The sequence below is a fragment of the Meriones unguiculatus genome, assembly GCF_030254825.1.
Source record: "Meriones unguiculatus strain TT.TT164.6M chromosome Y unlocalized genomic scaffold, Bangor_MerUng_6.1 ChrY_unordered_Scaffold_35, whole genome shotgun sequence".
NCBI lineage: Eukaryota > Metazoa > Chordata > Mammalia > Rodentia > Muridae > Meriones > Meriones unguiculatus.
Window position 1 is genome coordinate 546,368 of NW_026843712.1, and position 21,108 is coordinate 567,475.

General features: G+C 35.3%; 1 protein-coding gene across 5 annotated transcripts; it reads left to right on the forward strand.

The window, feature by feature from the left end:
- The first annotated feature begins 262 nt into the window (after positions 1–262).
- LOC110543571 (zinc finger Y-chromosomal protein 2-like) lies at positions 263–17,499 on the forward strand. 5 transcript variants are annotated; one of them, XM_060376861.1, is made up of 7 exons: positions 263–323; positions 4,394–4,930; positions 5,751–5,900; positions 6,415–6,558; positions 8,558–8,713; positions 10,021–10,161; positions 16,316–17,499. In XM_060376861.1, the coding sequence occupies exons 1-7, from the start codon at positions 263–265 to the stop codon at positions 17,497–17,499; spliced, it is 2,373 nt and encodes a 790-aa protein (XP_060232844.1). The 5 variants fall into 5 exon arrangements, with proteins under 5 accessions (XP_060232844.1, XP_060232845.1, XP_060232846.1 ...); XM_060376862.1 differs by having other exon boundaries at positions 8,594–8,713; XM_060376863.1 differs by lacking the exon at positions 8,558–8,713.
- Positions 17,500–21,108: the final 3,609 nt, after the last annotated feature.

Genomic DNA, 21,108 nt, shown 5'->3' on the forward strand with positions numbered 1-21,108 from the left:
TTCAGAAATGCAGATATGATGACATTTTAAAATGTGATATAAAAGAAATCAGTGCCAACTCCCAGCACTTGGGAGGCAAAAGAAGTTAGATCTCTGTAAATTTGAGGCTAGCTTGGTCTACAGAGCAAGTTCTAGGACAGTCATGGCTGCACAGAGAAACCCTCAAAATCAAAACAAAAATAAATAAATAGTAATAAAATAAATCGTGTTTGGTATGCCTTATTTTCTGATTTAGGAGCTGATTTACTAAGAACTTAAGGCCATGGATGAAGATGAATTTGAATTGACCCCACAAGAAGAAAACTCATTGTTTGATGGAATAGGTATAATATTTATTGGTTATTCTGGTTCTTACCTACCATATTTAGTGTTGTTTTCAACAAAATATGTTATCAGATTTGATATAATTTCATACTTATTTTTTATTTTATATTTTATGATATATTTCATACTTAATTGCCTTATTATGGTCCAAATCTTGTTAACTCTATCAGTTGTATTCTTAGTATCTAAGTCTTACAGGTAATTTCTGTTATTCTGTTTTTTTAATTAACAGCTGTTTTTTACCTACCAGCTCCAAATGCATGGGTGTGTCATGGCATGTTTGGTCAGGGGACAATTTGCCAGATTTGGTTATCTCCTTTTACCAGATAGGTCTGAGAAGTCTCAGATAATCAGGCTTGTTCACAGATGCTTTTTCCTGCTAAACCATCTAACCCAGGTTCACTTACTCTAATATTTCCAAGTTACACAACTAAATCCTATTCTGATTTAGGGTGTTTTATTTTGTTGTAGTGGTGTATTTCTGCAATTTACTACTGAATGGAAGAAATTTACAATAGAATGAGCCAAAAATAGAATCTATTGTTCAATTATAGTTGACAATAATTTAATTTTAGTTTAACAAGTTCAAAGCAGTATATCTACATTATTCCTGGAGAAACTTTAAAGAGAAAGTACTTAGAAAAATAGACATTGGTCATTTAATTTTTTTATGATGAAACAGGTCCTATTTCCTTCAAATTTGACATTCAGAGTTGGTTATTTTTGTTTCTTAGTAGAAGCCACCATTTGCTCACTTACTTTGCAGAAGAAAGTAGAGCTTGTCTCATGCTTCTTAATCTCTATCCTACCATCAGTATCTTGACAGAATACTGTTCTAAGAACTGATCTGATTAGATTTGATCAAATGGGTAATTTTAAATTATCTTCTAATTTTAGGTCTGTACTTTCTATAAGTCTGTACAAATTATGCTCATTTTCAGTCTGTAGTTTAGACATATATAATGTAATTCATATATAGTGTTACTAGAACATTTTGAAAAAGAACATTCTATCTGTCATCGGTTCCTCCACCTTCTCCTTCAACTCCACTGATATACCTCAACACCTTCATAGCATCCTCATTTATACACACAAACACATCCACCCCACTTTTTACCAAATTTACATAATGTTGCACATATGGGATGGGTAACAGGAACATAATGCCAAATTAGAACTAGCTACCAGCTGCAAAACATAAGAAGAAAACATAAAAATGACTTCTACTCCTGCAGCTGCTATCAATTACACATAGCTTCTGAAGTTCTCTTTTAGCTAATTTATCTGTTTGTCAAACATTTTTATAATTCAAAATAACCAAACTCTTTATTGATTCTTACAATTTTTTGTTTCATTTATTCAACTCTTAATTTTTACACTGATTTTAATGTTTTTCTTTTATTAATAAGTGATTTGTCTTGTTCTTGTCTTTTCAAAGACATTAGGTATACAATTAGGTTATTAATAAATTCTGATTTCTTAATATAGGCACATAGAGCTATAAACTTCCCTTTTAGGAAGTTTAGACTATCTTCATTGTTTGCCTCCCATTGGTTTAGTTTGATAGTTTCCATTTTTCTTTGAACCCAATAATTTTTATATTTCTCTTTGGTTATTTTTGTTGTCCTTTAATCTTTCAGTTCTGTATTGTTTAATCTCCTTGAGTTTAAGGCCATCTTCCATTGTGATCAGATAGAATACACAAAATTTTTTCAGTTTCCCTATATATGTTGAGACTTGGCTTAAAGTAATTTTTAGGGGCTACAGACAAAAATGTTTATTCTGCAGTTTTAGAACAGAGTATTTTATAAATTTTAAAACTCCATTTACTTTATGATTTTTTAGCAAATGCAGCCTTTATTTATTTTTTGTTAGAAGGACCTGTTTATTGGTTAGAATTGGATATTGAAGTCATCCACTACTATTGTAATGTGTGAATTTTACATGAATTGGAATTTATTTATGAACTTCAGCTGTAGCTGTGTTTGGAGAAAATATGTTTAAAATCAATGTCCTCTGGATGGATTGTTCCCTTAATTAGTGTGAAGAAAACTTATTTACATTTCTCACTACTTTTGGTTAGAAGACCATTTTGAAAAATACTAGTACAGCAATACCTGTCTTTTCCTAGCTAAGTTTCCTTGTAATACTTTCATCTATCTTTTCATGTTAATGTAGTGTCTGTCTTACAGTGATGTATGTATACTGGAACTGCAATATTTTTCTAAAATTTTTAGTGGAAATTAAAAAAAATAATTGTTCTTGTAGATAAGGTAAATTTGTAATGATTTTATGAATTTAATTTTTTTCATTATTATTTTTTTCTCTTTTATTTTTATTTTTATTAATTACACTTTATTTATTTTGTATTCCCCCATAAGCCCCTCCCTCTTCCCCTCCCAGTTCCACCCTCCCCCCTCTTTCTGCATGCATGCCCCTCCCCAAGTCCACTGATAGGGGAGGTCCTCCTCTCCTTCCTTCTAATTTTATTAATCTTTCTGTTTTCTATACGTGTTTCTTAATTTGTTGTAAAATTCACACTTTAGCGATTTTAGTTTGTGATAGCTAATGCAAAGTTATTATTAATTCTTTAAAACATTGAAACATAATTAATATTACAAAAGTGAAGTAAAATTCTTTGAAGAAAAACTGAGAACCACTAGCTTGCTTTATTTTATCTTAAATAACTTGGAACTTGGGCTAAGTGGCAGATTGAAGTACATTTTAGCCTAGATGGCTAATACTTAATGTTACTTATCTATAATAGTCTTGCTTTTTTACCATCATTATTTTAATAAAAAGTCTCTTTACAGTTTTTCAGGATGCTTTTCATACATTCCCACTTGAACATCATCATACTCCTCTGACGTGCATGGCAGGTACTACTATACTCATTGAAAAAGGAGACTAATTCAGAGGTTAAATGGATTGCTCAAGGTCACAAACTTAATTGTACAACTGAATCCTTAAATGTGGGCTATTTTATCTAGTTCTTTTGATCGTAAATTTTATCTATCATTTGAATGATACTTAAAGTATCCCCCCCACACACATTTGGTTTTCTGTATATTAGAATTTTGTCACAATACCTATTTTTTATACATTTTTTTGTTTTATACATTTCTTTTCCCCCATAAATATGAATTCTGCTCCCATTTGTGACTTTAAATCTGATTGAAATTTGCTGATGTGCCAATTTTGTGATACTGGTCAAGTCATTTTACCTCAATGGGTTTTCAATGATTCAACCCATTCTACTCTTACTTCTTAACTCCAGACTGAAATTGGATCAGATGTTTAATAGTCTGAGGAATTTCTGTGGAATTTGGGAAATTGGGTCCTGGCAGAGCTAAGGGGAGCTGCATACTGCTATTACCAATTTAGGTCTTGCTTCTGCTGCCCTTAACAAATAATTCCTGAAAGACAGCTGAGCTTTCATCCATTTAACAATCCAATCCAATATGTTTTTCACTGTTATCCAAAATGTTTTTCAGTTAATTGTCTTTTGTCTCTACTGTGGCCTCAGTTTTCATTTTTTACCTTTAGTGTTTCATATTAGTTGCAATAAGGATGACTGATTTCCAGTTATCACAGGCTAGGATTTAAACAAGTTGCTGAACAAGAACAGTAAAAGAAATAGAAAATTTAAGGAAAGAGTCAAAAGTAAACAATAAATATGTTTAAAGTGATAAAATATGATAAAGGAAAATGAAACATGGGAAATGTTTTGCTTTCTAAATTGTATTACATGTTTGTTTTATTTAGTCATAATATTTAAGATTTTAACAAAACAAGAAATATATTGAAACATTAAATTTTTTCCTAAATATTTTTCTTCTCTATCTGAAAACTTGTTTTTCTAGCTTTCTTGCTTTTTTTGTTGATGAAAGCTAAGAGTTTTTGGTTTTGTTTTGCTAATTACTTTTTGTTATATAACCTGAAAGTAGATTCTTTACATATATCTAGGTGACAAATAACCTGCTTTTCTCATAGAAGTTTAAAAACATTTACTTTATTTGAGATATGTGTATTTACCTGAAAATTTTCTTTTTTAATTTTAATTTTTAAGGAGCTGATGCAGTACACATGGATAGTGATCAGATTATTGTGGAAGTACAAGAAACTGTTTTTTTATCTAATTCAGATGTTACTGTGCATAATTTTGGTCCTGATGATCCAGACTCAATTATAATTCAAGATGTTATTGAAGATGTTAACTGCCCACAAATATTAGAGGAAACAGATGTATCAGACGATGTCATCATTCCTGAGCAGCTGCTAGATTTAGATATAGCTGAAGAAGTGTCTTTGGCACAGTTCCCAATTCCAGACATTTTAACTTCAAGTTTTACATCAACCTCATTGAATATGCCTGACCATGTATTGATGAGTGAAGCTATTCATGTGTCTGATGTGGAAGACATTGAGCATGTGATTGATGACAGCATAGTAGAAGCAGAAGTCATCACTGATCCTCTGACAGCTGACATTTCAGAAATTCTGGTACCAGATTGTGCTTCTGAAGCAGTTTTAGATTCCAGTGGGATACTTCTGGAGCAGCAAGATGATGGCAAAAACAACTCTGAGGACTTTCTTACAGTTTCTTGTAAGTTTTGAGCCACGTGATTATCAAAAGTATATTTTTGGTTTTGCTTGTTTTGTTTCAGGGTCTCAATATACCCTACAATGAACTTGAACTTGTAATTATCTTATAAGACACTAAGAAGTCTTAGGGTTTTCAGTGTGTGCCACAATGCCTGAATTGTCAAGGCAATGTTTTTCAGTTTTGTTTTGAGTTAAATCTCCTTAAAAAAGGAAATGGGGTGTATTGTATCTAATATTTGCCAGAAAAACATCCAATTTTATGTGTCAGGTTAGAGACTAAATTTATAAGAAGAAACTTCCTTTTTAAAATTTATTTCCTTTTATATATTTAAGTAGTTGCCTCCTATTTTGTTTCACAGTTTGTGTGTGTGTGCGTGTGTGCATGTGTACACAAACATGCACACATGCTCATGAGACATATTAAGGCATTTCCTAAAACTGAAGATACTCGTGGTTTTCAGTTGCTTTATGTGGGTACTGAGAACCAGACCTTGGTCTTCTTCAATAACAGGAAAGTGCTGTTAACCATATCTCTAGCCTCAGATAAAAAGGATTTTCTTTGTAAATAGCGTGTGTATAGTGTGTACGTGAGAGAGGGAAAGAAAGGATGCGTGTACTGTTACAGAGATGGAGATTAGAAATCAACTTTTAGAAGTCCTTGTTAGAGTTTTAAAAATCAAAATCAGACTCATAAAACAAATACTTTTATCAAATACTGAGCAATCTACCCAGCCCCAACATCTCTTTAAAAAAAGAAAAAAGAAAACAACTACATTTGTTTTTATATCTGTGTGAAAGTTTATAATGCATTTCCTATTTAGTGGATGATGCTGGCAAAACAGATCATGAAGGTTCCACTGAAGTTACCATGCATGCTGAGTCAGAAATTGATCCTTATAGATCTGAGGGCACATCTCCTGAAGTTATCAAGGTGTACATTTTTAAAGCTGACCCTGGAGAGGATGATGTAGGTAAGGAGAAAACCTTTTAATTTATAAATATATATATACACACACATATATATATGTATAATTTAAATACTATTCTACATTATTCAATATGCTTGTTTTATTTATTTATTTATTTATTTATTTATTTATGTGTGTATATTTGAGGCATGGTCTCACATGTAGCACTGGCTGACCTGGAACTCACCTTGTAAATCAGCTTGGCTTCAAACTCATAGCAATATGCTTGTCTCAACCTCTTGAATATTGGAATTAAAAGGAAGGAAAAGAAACCCTCCCCTACCAGTGGACTTGGGAAGGGGCATGTGTGGAGAAGGGAGAGTAAGGAAGAATTGGGAGGGGAGGAGCGAGGGAACTTGAAAGGGGATACAAAGTAAATAAAGTGTAATGAAAAATAAAAGAAATTTAAAAAGATAACTTTAAAACATTTCTTAATATAATACGCAAATGCTATAAAAGATAAGCCTACTAAATCAAATAAAGTTCCAAATTAATTCTACAGCTTTTTTTTTAATAGGAGGAGCTATAGATGGTGTAGAGAATGAAACTGACAATGATGATGAAACTGAGCTCTTTGGTCAGAACAGTAATAATCATGTTCCCAGAGACAAAATTGTTTATATGACTGTCAGTGACTCGCAGCAGGAACATGAAGATTATAGTAAGTAGATGCTTACTTTGAATGAAAATCATTTTGTTTCTGTAAGCTCTGATTCTTTTTAAAGCAAGCAGTGTAATAGCAGCCCTGTATAGAGATTACAGTATTTTTTACCAGTATTTTTTAATATATGTTTAAATTGTTGCTTTAAAAATAAAAAAGGAGAGCAAGATATGAAGGCATGTATTTGTAATCCTAGAACTTACAAGGCTGAAATAGGGGAATTTTGAGTGGTAAGTTGAATTTCAGAATAGCCTGGGATTGTTATGTATAACCATGCATAATACTCAAACAACTGGTCTCAATGGTTTCATGCCTGTGGTCCCAGCACTCAGGGAGGCAGAGGTAGGCAGTTATCTCTTGAGTTGAATGCCAGCCCAGTTTAGAAAGCAAATCCACTGTGGTCCAGCAGGTCTGCACCCCCAAATGGGGAGGTGATCAGAGAGCTTGCCACCGAGTTCATGTCCCTGCTCCACTTACTAGGGAACACACTTGGAGACTGAGTCTATGGGCTACATCTGAGCAGGGGTTTTAGGTTCTCTCCATGCACGGTCCTTGGTTGGGTATCAGTCTTTGCAGGGGGCCCAAAGCCCAGCATTTTTGGTTCCATTAGTCTCCTTTAGGAGCTTCTGTCCCCTCCAGGTCTTTCTATCTCCCCTTCTTTCATAAAATTCCGTATCATCTGCCCAAAGTTTGGCTAAGAATCTCAGCCTCTGCTTCAATACCTCGATTAGTAGAGTCTTTCAGAGGCCATCTATGGTAGGCTCCTGTCCTGTTCCCTATCTTTTGCTTCCGATGCCTCTCATATTTGCCCTTCTGAATGAGGATTGAGCATCTTCCCTAGGGTATTTCTTGTTGTTTAGCTTCTTTAGGAGTATAGATTTAGTCCTGATGAGACCTGATAGGCTAGAGTCAGAATAGAAGTGGAGGAGATCCTCCCCTATCAGTGAACTAGGGGAGAGCCACAGGGGAAGAAGAGGGAGGGAGGGTGGGACTGGGAGAAGACAAGGGAGGGGGCTATAGCTGGGATACAAAGTGAATAAATTGTAATAAATAATAATAAATTTAAATATATATACTCAAAAATTAAACTAAGTTGCACATAGAGTATAGGTTAATAATTAAACTCAATAGATAAAAACCTATGAGATAAATATTTTAAAATTTTAAAATTCAATTGTTGAGCAAAAATTATACAAAATATATTAAACAAAAAATAATGTACAATATATACAGCAAAAGTTATGTAAGATATCATCCTGTCTCTGAAATGGAAGTTATTTGAATTTATACAAATACTCATCATTTTCTGCGACAGCCTCTCTGTCACACACTTTGCTGTTTTATTTTTGCCATTAAGAGATGTGTGTGTTTGTGTGAAGGAATTACAGATTTTCTTTGAGATTAAAAAAAAAAGGCAAGATAGTCAGGGCTACAAAGAGAAACCTTGTCTCAATAAACAAACAAACAACAGATAAGTGTGCTGTCAAATTGACATAAACTACAGTCACCTGTGATTATGAAAATGTTTCAATAAGGTAAGGCTGTAGGCAAGCCTGTAAAGTATTTTCTCAATTAGTGATTGAGGAGGGGGAGAGCCCAGCCCATTATGGGTGGTGCCATCCTGAGCTGGTGGTCCTGAGTTCTATAAGAAAGCAGACTGAGCAAGGCATGGGGAGCACGACAGAGAGCAACACACCTCCATGGCCTCTGAATCACCTCCTGCCTGCAGGTTTTTTCCTATTTGAGTTCCTGTTCTGATTTCCTTACGTGATAGAGTCCTGGATTTGGAAGAGTCAGCCAAATAAACCCTTTCCTTCCCCCATAAAAAAACAAAACAAACAAACAAAAACCCACAAAAAATCAAATAAATTATTGAAATAAAAAATAAAATATATTCAATCTTCATTGAATATATACTGTGATGTTTTACAGTAGTAAATTTATTTTTGCTGATATTGTACTAAATGCAGTCACACAGAATTTATTAATTTTTACTTAGATGTGGCTGAAATAACCAATGAGGTTTCTATGGAAGTAATTGTAGGAGATGAAGATGCTGATGGCACAGCTGCAGCTGCAACTGAGCATGAACAACAGATGGATGAGAGTGAAATAAAAGCAGCTTTTATGCCTATTGCATGGGCATCAGCTTATGGTAAGCAATAGCTCTACGATTTAATGCTTACTTATACTTGTTTGAGGTATGGGTTATAGGTAAGTAAGGATGTGTATGAATGTGCATGCAGCTATGTGCTCAGGTATGAGGAGACAGTAGTATGGCGTTAGTCCCGGGGAGTTGTTAAAACAATGTCTTAATTTCATATAGGGAAACAATGACAGAGACTAAAGTATGAATACCCCCAAAATACAGTTTGGTGAGATACTGAGTTTATTGAAATTATTTTTAGGAACCTAGGGTTACTTACAGAAACAGAAATGACTTAAAGACAGACAGCTGCATTGCCAAAACCCATTCCAGCATGGCAAATGAAACCTGAAACCTGGATCTTACTTTGTAATCTTCAGGCATTTAGACAAATTAAAGACTGTCTCATTTAGACAATTTAGGTGTTATTTCTTTATTCCAGGTAGCATGCCTGATCTAAGCTTCTCCAAGACTGCTTCGATTGTCTGATGAGTTCTTTTTGTCTTTCTTAGCACTTTAGTATGTTTTAACAGAAAGGGAAACAGTGTGAGGAATCAGTTTCAGGGTCCTCATGAGGCTTTGATTTGTATACTTCCTGAGATTAAGGAGCTTCCCTTTGGTGTGGAAGATTTCACCCCTGTTTAAAACATTCCATGATTTAATAAGTTTCTCCCCAAGGGGGAAAAAAAAGTGCTTCACAATGAAGACCAAAGGACAACCTTTTGTATTGTTTTTCTGGAGACATAATCTGCCATATTTTTTGAGACAGAGTGTCATCTTCAAGAATCTACCTGTCTCTACTTTCCCAGTGCTGGGATTACAAATATGTACCTCTGTATTTAGCTTTAAAAATATGCGTGTAGGTTTCAAACTCAAATCTTTCTGCAAGCACTTTATCAGCTAAGCTGTCTCTTCAGTTTGTTAGCTATTTATTTAGAAATGGTTTCTGAGGTATTAAGATCTCACAAATATGTGGCTTTCAAAAAAATCAGTGTATTAAAAAAAACAGAGAATTCAGAGTATATACTTGAAATTTTCTTTTACTTTTTACCTAACTAAAATCACACAGAACGTTTACCTGGAGTTTGATTTCTTTTTCTTTTTTTTTGTGTTGACTTATGCCTGTACAATTTTGGCAGACTGCTAGATTTATTTGTTAGGTATTTTTCCCTGTGGTTTTCAGCTAAATATATTTTCAAGTATATTACGTAAACAGGCGTTTCTGCCATTACCGAGTATCAAGTCTTTTTATTGTTGTAGTTAATAATTCCTAATTCCTTGTAATACTATAACATGTTTTTCATGTACAATTTTAGGTAATAATTCTGATGAAATTGAAAACCAGAATGTCACTGCAAGTGCTGACTTGAACCTAGATGAATATAGTGACCTTGGCAGACCACCTACACAACAACCAAAGAAAAAAAGAAGAAGTGAATCCAGACAGTACCAAAAAGGTAAGGAAGAAAGAATTCCATGGTGTACAATGCTTTTCAAAATACTGACTGCTCAAACCCAAGAAGTTTTTGGGCAATGAATTTGAAAATACAAGTTTCCATTCATTGATAGTTATGAATTATTTGCTTAGGTAAATATACAAACAGGCTTTAGATCAGACATTATGGAAAATGAGCTCTCTGTTTTGTTAGAACAGAAAATAAACCCATAAAATGTATTATCCTGAACATTTAAACAGATATAATTTAGAGAAGGAAGAAAGCACTTTGTTAGCAAGATACATTTTTTTCCTGAATTGATTTTTAAATATGTGTGTAGGGTTTACAAAACAGCATTGTATACTAAATTTTGTAGGTACTGAAGAAAAATACTTAGCTTTACTTGCAGATTATTTTCTACAGTTCTCTTAAGTTGATAAAGCTTTATTGATTCTTTTTTTCTTTAAGTGGAAGAAATGAAATCGATCTAGTCATAGTGGAATAGATTGTTTTTTAAAATTTATTTTTTATTAGTTACAGTTTATTTACTTCATATTGCAATAGTAGCCACCTCCGTCATCTCATCCTAAGCCCATCCCCTCTCCCTCTAATTCTCCAATGCCCCTCCCCCAGTGTACTGATAGGGAGGTCCTCCTCCCCTTCCATATGATCCTAGTCTATCAGATCTCAACAGGAGTGCCTGCAGTGTCTTCCTCAGTGGCCTGGTAAGGCTGCACTCCCCTAGGGGGGAGGTGATCAAAAGTAGGGCACTGAGTTCATGTCAGAGACAGTCTCTGTTCCCATTACTAGGAAACCCACTTGGACACTGAGCTGCATGGGCTACATCTATGAAGAGGTTCAATGTTATCTCCATGAATGTTCCTTGATTGGAGTATCAGACTCAGAAAAGCCCCCTGTGCCTAGATTTTTTTTCTCTCCTTTTGGAGCTCTTGTCCTCTCCAGGTCTTTCTTATTCCCCCCCCCCCCCCATAAGATTGCCTGCACTCTGCCCAAAGTATAGCTATGAGTCTCAGCGTCTGCTTTGATACCCTGGAGGGTAGAATCTTTCATAGGCACTCTATGGTAGGCCCCTGTCCTGTTCCCTGTTTTCTCCATCTTCCAATGTCCATCCCATTTGCCTTCTGAATGAGGACTGATCCTCTTATCCAGGGGTCCTCCTTCTTACTTAGCTTCTTTAGGTGTACAGATTTTAGTATGTTTGTCCTAATATCCACTTATAAATAAGTATATACTATGTGTGTCTTCCTGAGGTATGTGAGGTCTATCCTGATTCTGGATACCTCACTCAGGATGATCTTATCTAGTTCCCACCATTTGCCTGCCCATTTCAGGATTTCCTTGTTTTTAATTGCTGAGTAGTATTCCATTGTGTATATATCATTTCTGTATCCATTCCTCCATTGATGGACATCTGGGTTGTTTCCAGGTTCTGGTTATCCTGAATAAAGCTGCTACGAATATGGTTGAGCAAATGTCCTTGTTTACTTGAGCATCTTTTGGATATATGCCTAGGAGTGATATAGTTGGATCTTGAGATAGCATTATTCCTAATTGTCTGAGAAAGCACCTGATTAATTTTCAAAGTGGTTGTGCAAGTTTATATAACCACCAGCAATGGAGGAGGGTTCTCCTTTAACCACATCCTCTCCAGAATGTGTTGTCACTTGTTTTTTATCTTAGCCATTCTAATGGGTGTAAGGTGAAATCTCAGGGTCATTTTGATTTGCATTTCCCTGATGACTAAAGATGTTGAACATTTCTTTAAGTGTTTCCCTGCCATTTGATATTCCTCTATTGTGAATTCTGTTTAGCTCCATATCCCATTTTTTAATTGGATTACTTGATTTGTTGCTGTTTAACTACTTGAATTCTTTATATATTCTGGTTATTAGCCCTCTGTTAGAGATATTGGTTTGTTGAAGAATCTTTCACAATATGTAGGCTGTCATTTTGTTGTGAGGATACTGTCCTTTGCTTTATAGAAGCTTTTCAGTTTCATGAGGTCCCATTTATTTTTTGTTGCTCTTACAGCCTGTGCTGTTGGTGTTTTGTTGAGGAAGTTGTCTTCTGTGCCAATGAGTTCAAGGGTCTTGCCCACCTTTTATTCTAACGGGTTTAGTGTGTCTGGTTTTATATTGAGGTCTTTGATCCACTTGGATTTTACTTTTGTGCAGAGTGATCAATGGGAATCTCTTTGCATTTACTTCATAGATATCCAGTTAGACCAGCACCATTTGTTGAAGATACTATCTTTTTTTTTTTCATTGTATCATTTTGGCATCTTTGTCAAAAATCAGTCCATAAGCATGTGGATTTATTTCTGTGTCTTCTATTCAATCCTATTGATCCACAAGCTGGATTCTGTGCCAGTACCATGCAGCTTTTATTACTGTTGCTCTATACTACAGCTTGAGATCAGGGATGGAGATACCTCCAGATGATCTTTTATTGTAGAGGATTCTTTTAGCAATTCTGGGTTTCTTGTTATTCCATATGAAGTTGAGAATTTTTCTGTCAAGGTCTGTAAAAAATTGTGTTGGTAATTTGATGGGAATTGCATTGAATTTGTAGATTGCTTTTGGTAAGATGGTCATTTTACTATGTTAATCCTGCCAAGCCATGAGTACAGGAGATCTTTCATCTTCTGATATCTTCTTGTATTTCTTTCTTCAACTACTGGAAGTTTTTTGCATATAAGTCTTAGACTTGCTTGGATAGAGTCAAACAAAGCTACTTTATGTCATTTGTGGCTATTGTGAAGGATGTTGCTTCCCTAATTTCTTTCTTGGCCCTTTTGTCTTTTGTATGCAGGAGGGCTACTGATTTTTTTAGTTAATTTTGTATCCAGCCACTTTGCTGAAGGTGTTTATCAGCTGTAGGAGTTCCGTGGCATGATTTTTGGGGTCACTCATGTATACTATCATATCATCTGCAAATACTTCTTCCTTTCCAGTTTGTATCACCTTGATCTCCTTTAATTGTCTTATTCCTCTAGCAATGATTTCAAGAACTATGTTGAATAGATATAGAGAAAGTGGGCATCCTTGCCTTGTCCCTGATTTCAGTAAGATTGATTTAAGTTTCTCTGCATTTAGTTTGATGTTGGCTATAAGCTTCCTGTATATTGTCTTTACTGTGCCTTTAAGTGTGCTGTGCCTTTAAGTGCCTTGTATCCCTGACCTCTCCAAGACCTTTAAACATGAATGGGTGTTGGATTTTCTCAAATGCTTTTTCAGCATCTAAGGAGATTATCATGTGATTTTTTTTTCTTTCAGTTTGTTTATATGGTCAGTTACATTGATGGATTTCCATATATTGAACCACCCCTGCATACCTGGGATGAAGCCTACTTGGTCATAGTGGATGATATCTTTGATGTGTTCTTATATTCAGTTTGCAAGTATTTTGTTGAGTATTTTTGTATCAATGTTCATAAGGGAGATTGGCCTGAAATTCTCTTTCTTTGTTAGGTCTTTATGAGGTTTAGGTATCAATGTAACTGTTTTCATAGAATGAGTTTGGAATAGTTGGAGATAATTTGTGCTATGTCTTCTTTGAATGTCTGGTAGAATTCTGTGCTGAAACCATCTGGCCCTGGGCATTTTTTGGATGGGAGACTTTTGATGACAGCTACTATTTCCTTAGGGGATATAAGACTATTTAATTTATTTACCTAGTCTTGACTCACCTTTAGTAAGTGGAATGGATCAAGAAAATTATAAATCTCATTTAGATTTTCGAATTTTTTGGTGTATTGGCTTTTGATGTAAGACCTAATGGATGTTTGGATTTCCTCGGAGTCTGTTGTTACGTCACCCTTTTCATTTCTGATTTTGTTGATGTGGATAGTTTCTCTCTGCCTTTTAGTTCACTTGGCTAAGGGTTTGTCTATCTTGTTGATTTTCTCAAAGAACCAGCTTTTGGTTTCATTGATTCTTAGAATTGTTTTAATTGTTTCTAATTTACTGATTTCAGACATGAGTTTGATTATGTCCAGCCATCTATTCCTCTTATGTGTGTCTGCATCTCTTTGTCTAGGGCTTTTAGTTGCTTGTATGAGATGTCTCAAACTTCTTTCTGAAGGCACTTAGTGCTATTAAATTTCCTCTTAACATAGCTTTCATTTTTTCTTAATATTGCAATATGTAGGGCTAGCAAGACAGCTTAGAGGATAAGAGCACTGGCTGTTCTTCCAAAAGCCCTAAGTGTAATTCCCAGAACCTGTATAAATAATAAATATATAAATCTTTAAAAAGGTTGCAAAGATGCCAAAATGATACTGTGAAAACAGATAGTATCTTCAACAAATGGTGAACTAGACATCCGGTCTAACTAGATGTCCATATGTAGAACAAATAGATCCATACATAACACCCTGCAAGTAGATCAGAGACCTCAATATAAAAACAAACACACTAAACCTGTAAGAAGAAAAAGTAGGAAGAGCCTTGAACTCATTGACACAGGAGACAACTTCCTGAACAGAATACCAACAGCATGGGCTCTAAGATAAAGAGTCAATAATGGGAGCTCATGAACCTGAAAAGCTTCTATAAAGCAAAGGACACTGTCATAAGAACAAAATGACAACCTGCAGAATGGGAAAGGCCATTCACCATGCCTATAACTGACAGAGGGCTAATATCCAGAATAGATAAAGATCTTAACAATTTAAACAATAACAAATCAGGTAATCTAATTTCAAAAATGAGGTACAGAGCCAAACAGAGAATTCTAAATAGAGGAACATCAAATGGTAGAGAAACACTTAAAGAAATGATCAACAACCTTAGTCATCAGGGAAATGCAAATCAAAACAACCTTGAGATTTTACCTTACACCCTATCAGATCAAAAACTAAGAGCAAAAACTCAAAAGACAACACATTCTAGAGAGGATGTGGAGAAAGAGGAACCCTCCTCCATTTCTTGTGTGAATGTAAACTTGCACAACCACTTTGGAAATCAATCAGGTGCTTTCTCAGACAATTAGGAATAGTGCTACCTAAAGATCCAGCTATACCATTCCTAGGGATATATCCAAAAGATGCTCAAGTAAACAACAAGGACACTTGCTCAACCATATTTGTAGCAGCTCTATTCATAATAGCCAGAACCTGGAAACAACCCAGAATTCCCACAGCTGAGGAATGGCTAGAGAAATTGTGGTACATTTACACAATGGAATACTACTCAACAATTACAAACAAGGAAGTCATGAAATTTTCAGCCACATGTTGAGATATAGAAAAGATTATCCTGAGTGAGGTATCCCAGAAGCAGAAAGACACACATGGTATATACTCTCTTATAAGTGAATATTAGACATATAATATAGGAAAACAATACTAAAATCTGTACACCTAAGGAAGCTAATCAAGAATGAGGACCTGGGTAAGATGCTCAGTCTTCATTTAAAAGGCAAATGGGATGGACATCGGTAGAGGGAGAAAACAGGCAGCAGTACAGGAGCCTATCACAGAGGCTCTTTCTTCTGAAAGACTGTATCCAACAGGGATCAAAACATGGTGAGACTTGGCTGAATGCAGGGAATGTTATAAAGAACAGGGACAAGTACTCCACAAGGAGAGCAACAGAACTAAAAAATCTTGGTACAGGGCTCTCTTTTGTGAGACTGATACTCCAAACAAGGACCATTCATGAGATAACCTAGAACTCCTGCACAGATATAGCCTATGGCAGCGAAGTGACCAAGAGGGTTCCCAAGTAATAGAAAAAGGAACTGTCTCTGATATGAACTTATGGGCAGGCTCATTGATGACTTCCATCTGAGCAGGGAGCAGCCTTACCAGTCCACAGAGGAAGGCAATGAAGCCAGTCCTGATGAGACTTGGTAGATGAGGGTCAGATGGAAGGGAAGGAGGAACTCCCAAATCATTGGCCTGGGGGAGGAGTGTAGGAGAAGAGGAGGAAGGGTTGGGATTGGCAGGGGATGGAAAAGGAGGTTACAGCAGGGATACAAAGTGAATAAACTAATTAAAAATTAAAATTAAAAAATATTGTAATACATATGTTGTATGGCCATGATAAGAATATTAAAAACTAATAAAGTTCAGAAAATATACTTTAAAATTATGAAGAAACCAAAAAGTAATGTAGTTTTATTGTTTGTCTTTGTCACTTTCCCTTTTTAGGAATAATTGTTGGCCCTGATGGACAAACCTTTATAGTCTATCCTTGCGTGTACTGTGGAAAGAAATTTAAGTCCAAAAGTTTTTTGAAAAGACACATGAAAAACCATCCTGAACACCTTGCCAACAAAAAATACCACTGTACTTACTGTGATTACAGTACCAACAAGAAGATAAGTTTACACAATCACCTGGAGAGCCACAAACTCACCATTAAAACAGAAAAGACCACAGAATGTGATGACTGTGGGGAGCATTTCTCTCATGCGGGAGCTTTGTGTACTCAAAAAACAATGCGTAAAGAAAAAGGAGCTAACAAAACATACAAGTGTAAGTTCTGTGAGTATGAAACAACTGAACAGACATTACTGAATCACCACTTATTGGCAGTCCACAGCAAGAAATTTCCTCACATTTGTGTAGAATGTGGTAAACGTTTTCGTCATCCATCAGAGCTCAAAAAGCATATACGCGTCCATACTGGAGAGAAGCCCTATGAATGCCAGTATTGTGAGTACAAGTCTGCAGACTCTTCTAACTTGAAAACACATATAAGAACAAAGCATAATAAAGAGATACCACTGAAGTGTGGCATCTGTCTCCAGACTTTCTCAGACACCAAAGAGGCCCAGCAGCATGCTCTTACCCACCAAGAAAACAGGACACACCAGTGTATGCATTGTAACCATAAGAGTTCAAACTCAAGTGATTTGAAGAGACATATAATTTCAGTTCACACAAAGGACTACCCTTATAAGTGTGACATGTGCAACAAAGGGTTTCATAGGCCTTCAGAACTCAAGAAGCATGTGGCTACCCACAAAAGTAAAAACCTGCACAAGTGTAGACATTGTGACTTTAACAGTCCAGATCCTTTTCTGCTAAGTCGCCATATTCTCTCACTTCACACAAAGACTGCTCCATTTAAGTGTAACAGATGTAAAAAAGGATTTCAACAACAATGTGAGCTTCAAAAGCATATGAAGACACATAGTGGTAGGAAAGTGTATCAATGTGAGCACTGTGAATATAGCACTACAGATGCCTCAGGCTTTAAGCGGCACGTTATCTCCATTCATACAAAAAACTATCCTCACTGCTGTGAGTACTGCAGGAAAGGATTCCGGAGACCCTCGGAAAAGAATCAGCACATACTGCGACATCATAAAGAAGTAGATCTGCCCTAAGAGTATATATCCTGACCTATAGAGATGTTGACTTTGAAGCAGTAAATTTATTTTAAGAGCAGTCATCCTTGTTCATACCCAATATTGTGGATTTGTCAAGAAAATACAAACGTGAAATTGCTTCTACTTGACATTACATGGGTATTCTATACCCTAAACAGATATACTAAGTGAGAGAAACAAATTTTTCTTTAACAACATAATCCCTGATTCTATGCTGAATTTTCAGTCTTAGAATCCTTACTATGATACTATCACCTAACTCACCGGCTTTTCTAAGAAAAAAATTAGTATAAGTTACTTGAAATTAACTTTAATAAGCACACACATCAGAGGCACTGCTAACATAAATGAGAGGCTCTTCTGAAGCATCATATTATCAAAATACGGAAATAATTTTTATCCTAGTGTTTTCACATTTTTGACAATGCAATTCCTATTTGAGTCTCTAGCACTCTTGATTTTAAGATGTTAATTGTGTTTGGGCTAGTTTTCATTTTTGTTTAATAGCCATTTTCATTTAACTTTTTCTAGATAGCAGAATTTTTTTAAAACATCAAGGAAAAATTTTGCTTTTTCTTCTTTTTTAATGTTTTGTAGTTTGTCTTGAAGTTTTGTTATATAAATAAAAACTACAGTAGATAAGTTTTGCAGGCTTGCAGAAGTCAGTTGTGGCTTGTGGAGTATTTTGTAATTTTGGCATTGAAATGCAGCTTAAATTTTAAGTGTATCTGTCCCTTCCATATAATGACAATTAAATCTGTAATGAACTTACTAATTTATAATAACTTGAAAAACTCAGCGATATATGGGATGATTTGTACATGTGGTGTTCAGAAAAGGTAAATTTCAAGTGGAGAATTAGAGGAAAAATCAGAACTTTAGTAAAAGTAATGGTATTATTCTCTGTACCTTTGATAATTATAAAACAGAAGTTACTGTGTTTTTACAGATAGAATATTTTAATGCAATTTCAACATTGTGCTTAAAACTTTTCTGGAAAGCACACTCAAGCACAGCTCTTTATTTTTCTGTGAATTCTGTCTTGAATGAAAAGGAAAACTCAGAGGTCATTATGACATTTTACAAACCTAATTATGTCCTGTTAGAATATAGAGTTGGCAAATTCAACCAGCTGTTTTTGTTTTCCCTTAGTGTGTTTTTAATTTGATAGCATATATGTTGGTTTTCACTAGAAAATAAAAATTGTTTATTTTACTTTTTGTTTGAAAATTAGCATTTTAAAACATTTATTCATGCTTGCCAGACATATTGTAAAATGAATTCAGCTCATTGGATCTGATTATTACGAATTTTGAAGAAAACATTTATTTTGTTCCATCACTAAGTTACTGGTATCTGATTATCTGATACACTGTAGGAAACAAATTACCTACTTGATAAGCAGCACCTTTGGCTCTTACGGTACTTCATTCTGCTTCTGGTGCCAGGTTTTACTTAGTTTTGTGTGTGTGTGCCCGTTACAGTTATATTCAGAAGTTATATTTATAGGATTAGAACTCTGAATAACTGATGCTTGACATCCTCTGAAATATGCTAGATTTAAGTTCAGCACTAAAATGATTTAGATATTTAGGAACTCAGTTATTGCCAAATAAAGCTTAGACTGAATTTTGAAAACTCCCATACCTTCTGGAGCTTGTGTTTACCCCCTTCAGAATTTAGTTGCTATTCAGTGTAGTGTTCTGTAAAACTCTGTTCTTTATGATCTAAGAATCTTTCAGTCTTTAATTTTGCTTTTTTTCTTGAGTAGTATAGATGTATATGTTTGAGTAAAAATCTCAACTATAAGAATTTAAATAAACTTAACACCTTATAAACTTGGTGTTTCTCACTCTCTAGAGTTACACTTTGTTTTTTTTTATTTTTAAGTATAAGACATTTTTGAAAGGTAAAATTAAAAGTTTGGTGAAGTAAATGTATTTACATAGAAATGAATCGTACTTACATTATTCACTATGACAGCATAATTTGACATTTTTAATTATTAGCAAAGCTAGAAAACTTGTTCTAACCAAAGCTCTATAAAGAAAAACTACAGTCTTAAAGGAAATCGGTTTGAAATTTGAAAATGCCTGTTAACTATTCCATCTTTGTACACATTATAAAATACAACAAAATGCTTAAGAGAAGTGATATTGTACGTGTGTATTTGAGAGTAACATATAGAAATAAAATGAGACTTAATAATTGTTTATTGTATTTGATTCTAAACAATAACAGTACTTATGTGGGGGAAAGTGAATCACTTTTTGAAAAGTATACTTTTGTGTAGCAGGCAGAACATACATGTAGAATTCAGAGGACAACTTGTAAGTAGTTTATCATTATTATTATTACAACTCTTATTATTTACAATCTGTTCACTTTGTATCACAGCTGTACCCCCCTCCCTTATGTCCTCCTGGTCTCTCTCTCTCTCTCTCTCTCTCTCTCTCTCTCTCTCTCTCTCTCTCTCTCCCCCTCTGTGTCCCTCTATGTACACTGATAGGCGAGCTCTCCTCCTCTGCTCTCTGACCCTAGCCTATCAGGTCTCATCAGGACTGCTGGAATCAGAATCCTCTTTCTTTGTAGCCTGGCAAGGCTGCACCCGTCCCCATGGGGAGTGATCAAAGAGCCAGCCACTGAGTTCAAGTCAGAGACAGCTCCTAATTTCCTTACGAGGGAACCCACATGGAGACAGAGCTGCCCAAGGGCTACATCTGAGCAGGGCTTCTTAGGGCCTCTTCATGCACAGTCCTCAGTTGATTCTTCAACCTCTGCAGGCCCCTCTGGGCCCATATTTTTGGCTCTGTCGGTCTCCTTGTGGAGCTCCTGACCCCTCCAGGTAATTGTATCTCCTCCTTCTTCTGCAAGAGTCCCTGCACTCTGCCCAAAGATTTGCTATGAGTCTCATTATCTGCTTTGATACATTGCTGGGTAGAGTCTTTCAGAGGCCCTCTGTGGCCAACTCCTAGTGATGCTCCCTGTAGGTCAATGGGGCCCAATTACTTTTAAACTACATATATCTAATATATATTATAATATATTTTATATTTACAAATATATGTATAAGTACAAATATATTTATAAATATGTGTGTGTATATATGCAGGCATATATGTTACACTGTGCAGGCAATTCAACTGGTCTTCCTTTAGGGATGTTTAGGGTCTTGAAAATGACCTATGTCAGTGCCTGTATCCTATGACATCATCTGGGCCAGATACACTGTCCTGCCCCCCCCCATTACTCACTGTTGTTTGTTCTCTCCCTTTCTGCTCTGTCCCCTCTCTTTGTCAGGGTTCCCCCTCCCCGCACCATCACCCTCTTTCTCCCCTTCCCTCCATCTCCATCCAAGAAACCTCTTTCATATGAGATCAGTTGTGTACATGGCAATTTTACAAAAACACTTAAGTACGAATACACACATCTATGTATGCATACAACAGATGTATATGTAGGTGATGTAAATTAAATTAAATTCTCAAATAATGGGTGAGAATACGTCCCAACTTGGCACATCTTATCACCAAATGAAGTTTCGAATATCTTGCCTGGGTTACATGTAATTGAGTTGTTGGTCAAAGCTGTTTCATGGATATCCCC

Bases quoted from the DNA above. Each gene is read 5' to 3' on its own strand.
- LOC110543571 (XM_060376861.1), top strand. From the start codon at position 263: ATGGATGAAGATGAATTTGAATTGACCCCACAAGAAGAAAACTCATTG. The intron at 324-4,393 runs GTATAATATTTA...TTAATTTTTAAG, and splicing joins CTCATTGTTTGATGGAATAG to GAGCTGATGCAGTACACATG. The intron at 8,714-10,020 runs GTAAGCAATAGC...GTACAATTTTAG, and splicing joins TGCATGGGCATCAGCTTATG to GTAATAATTCTGATGAAATT.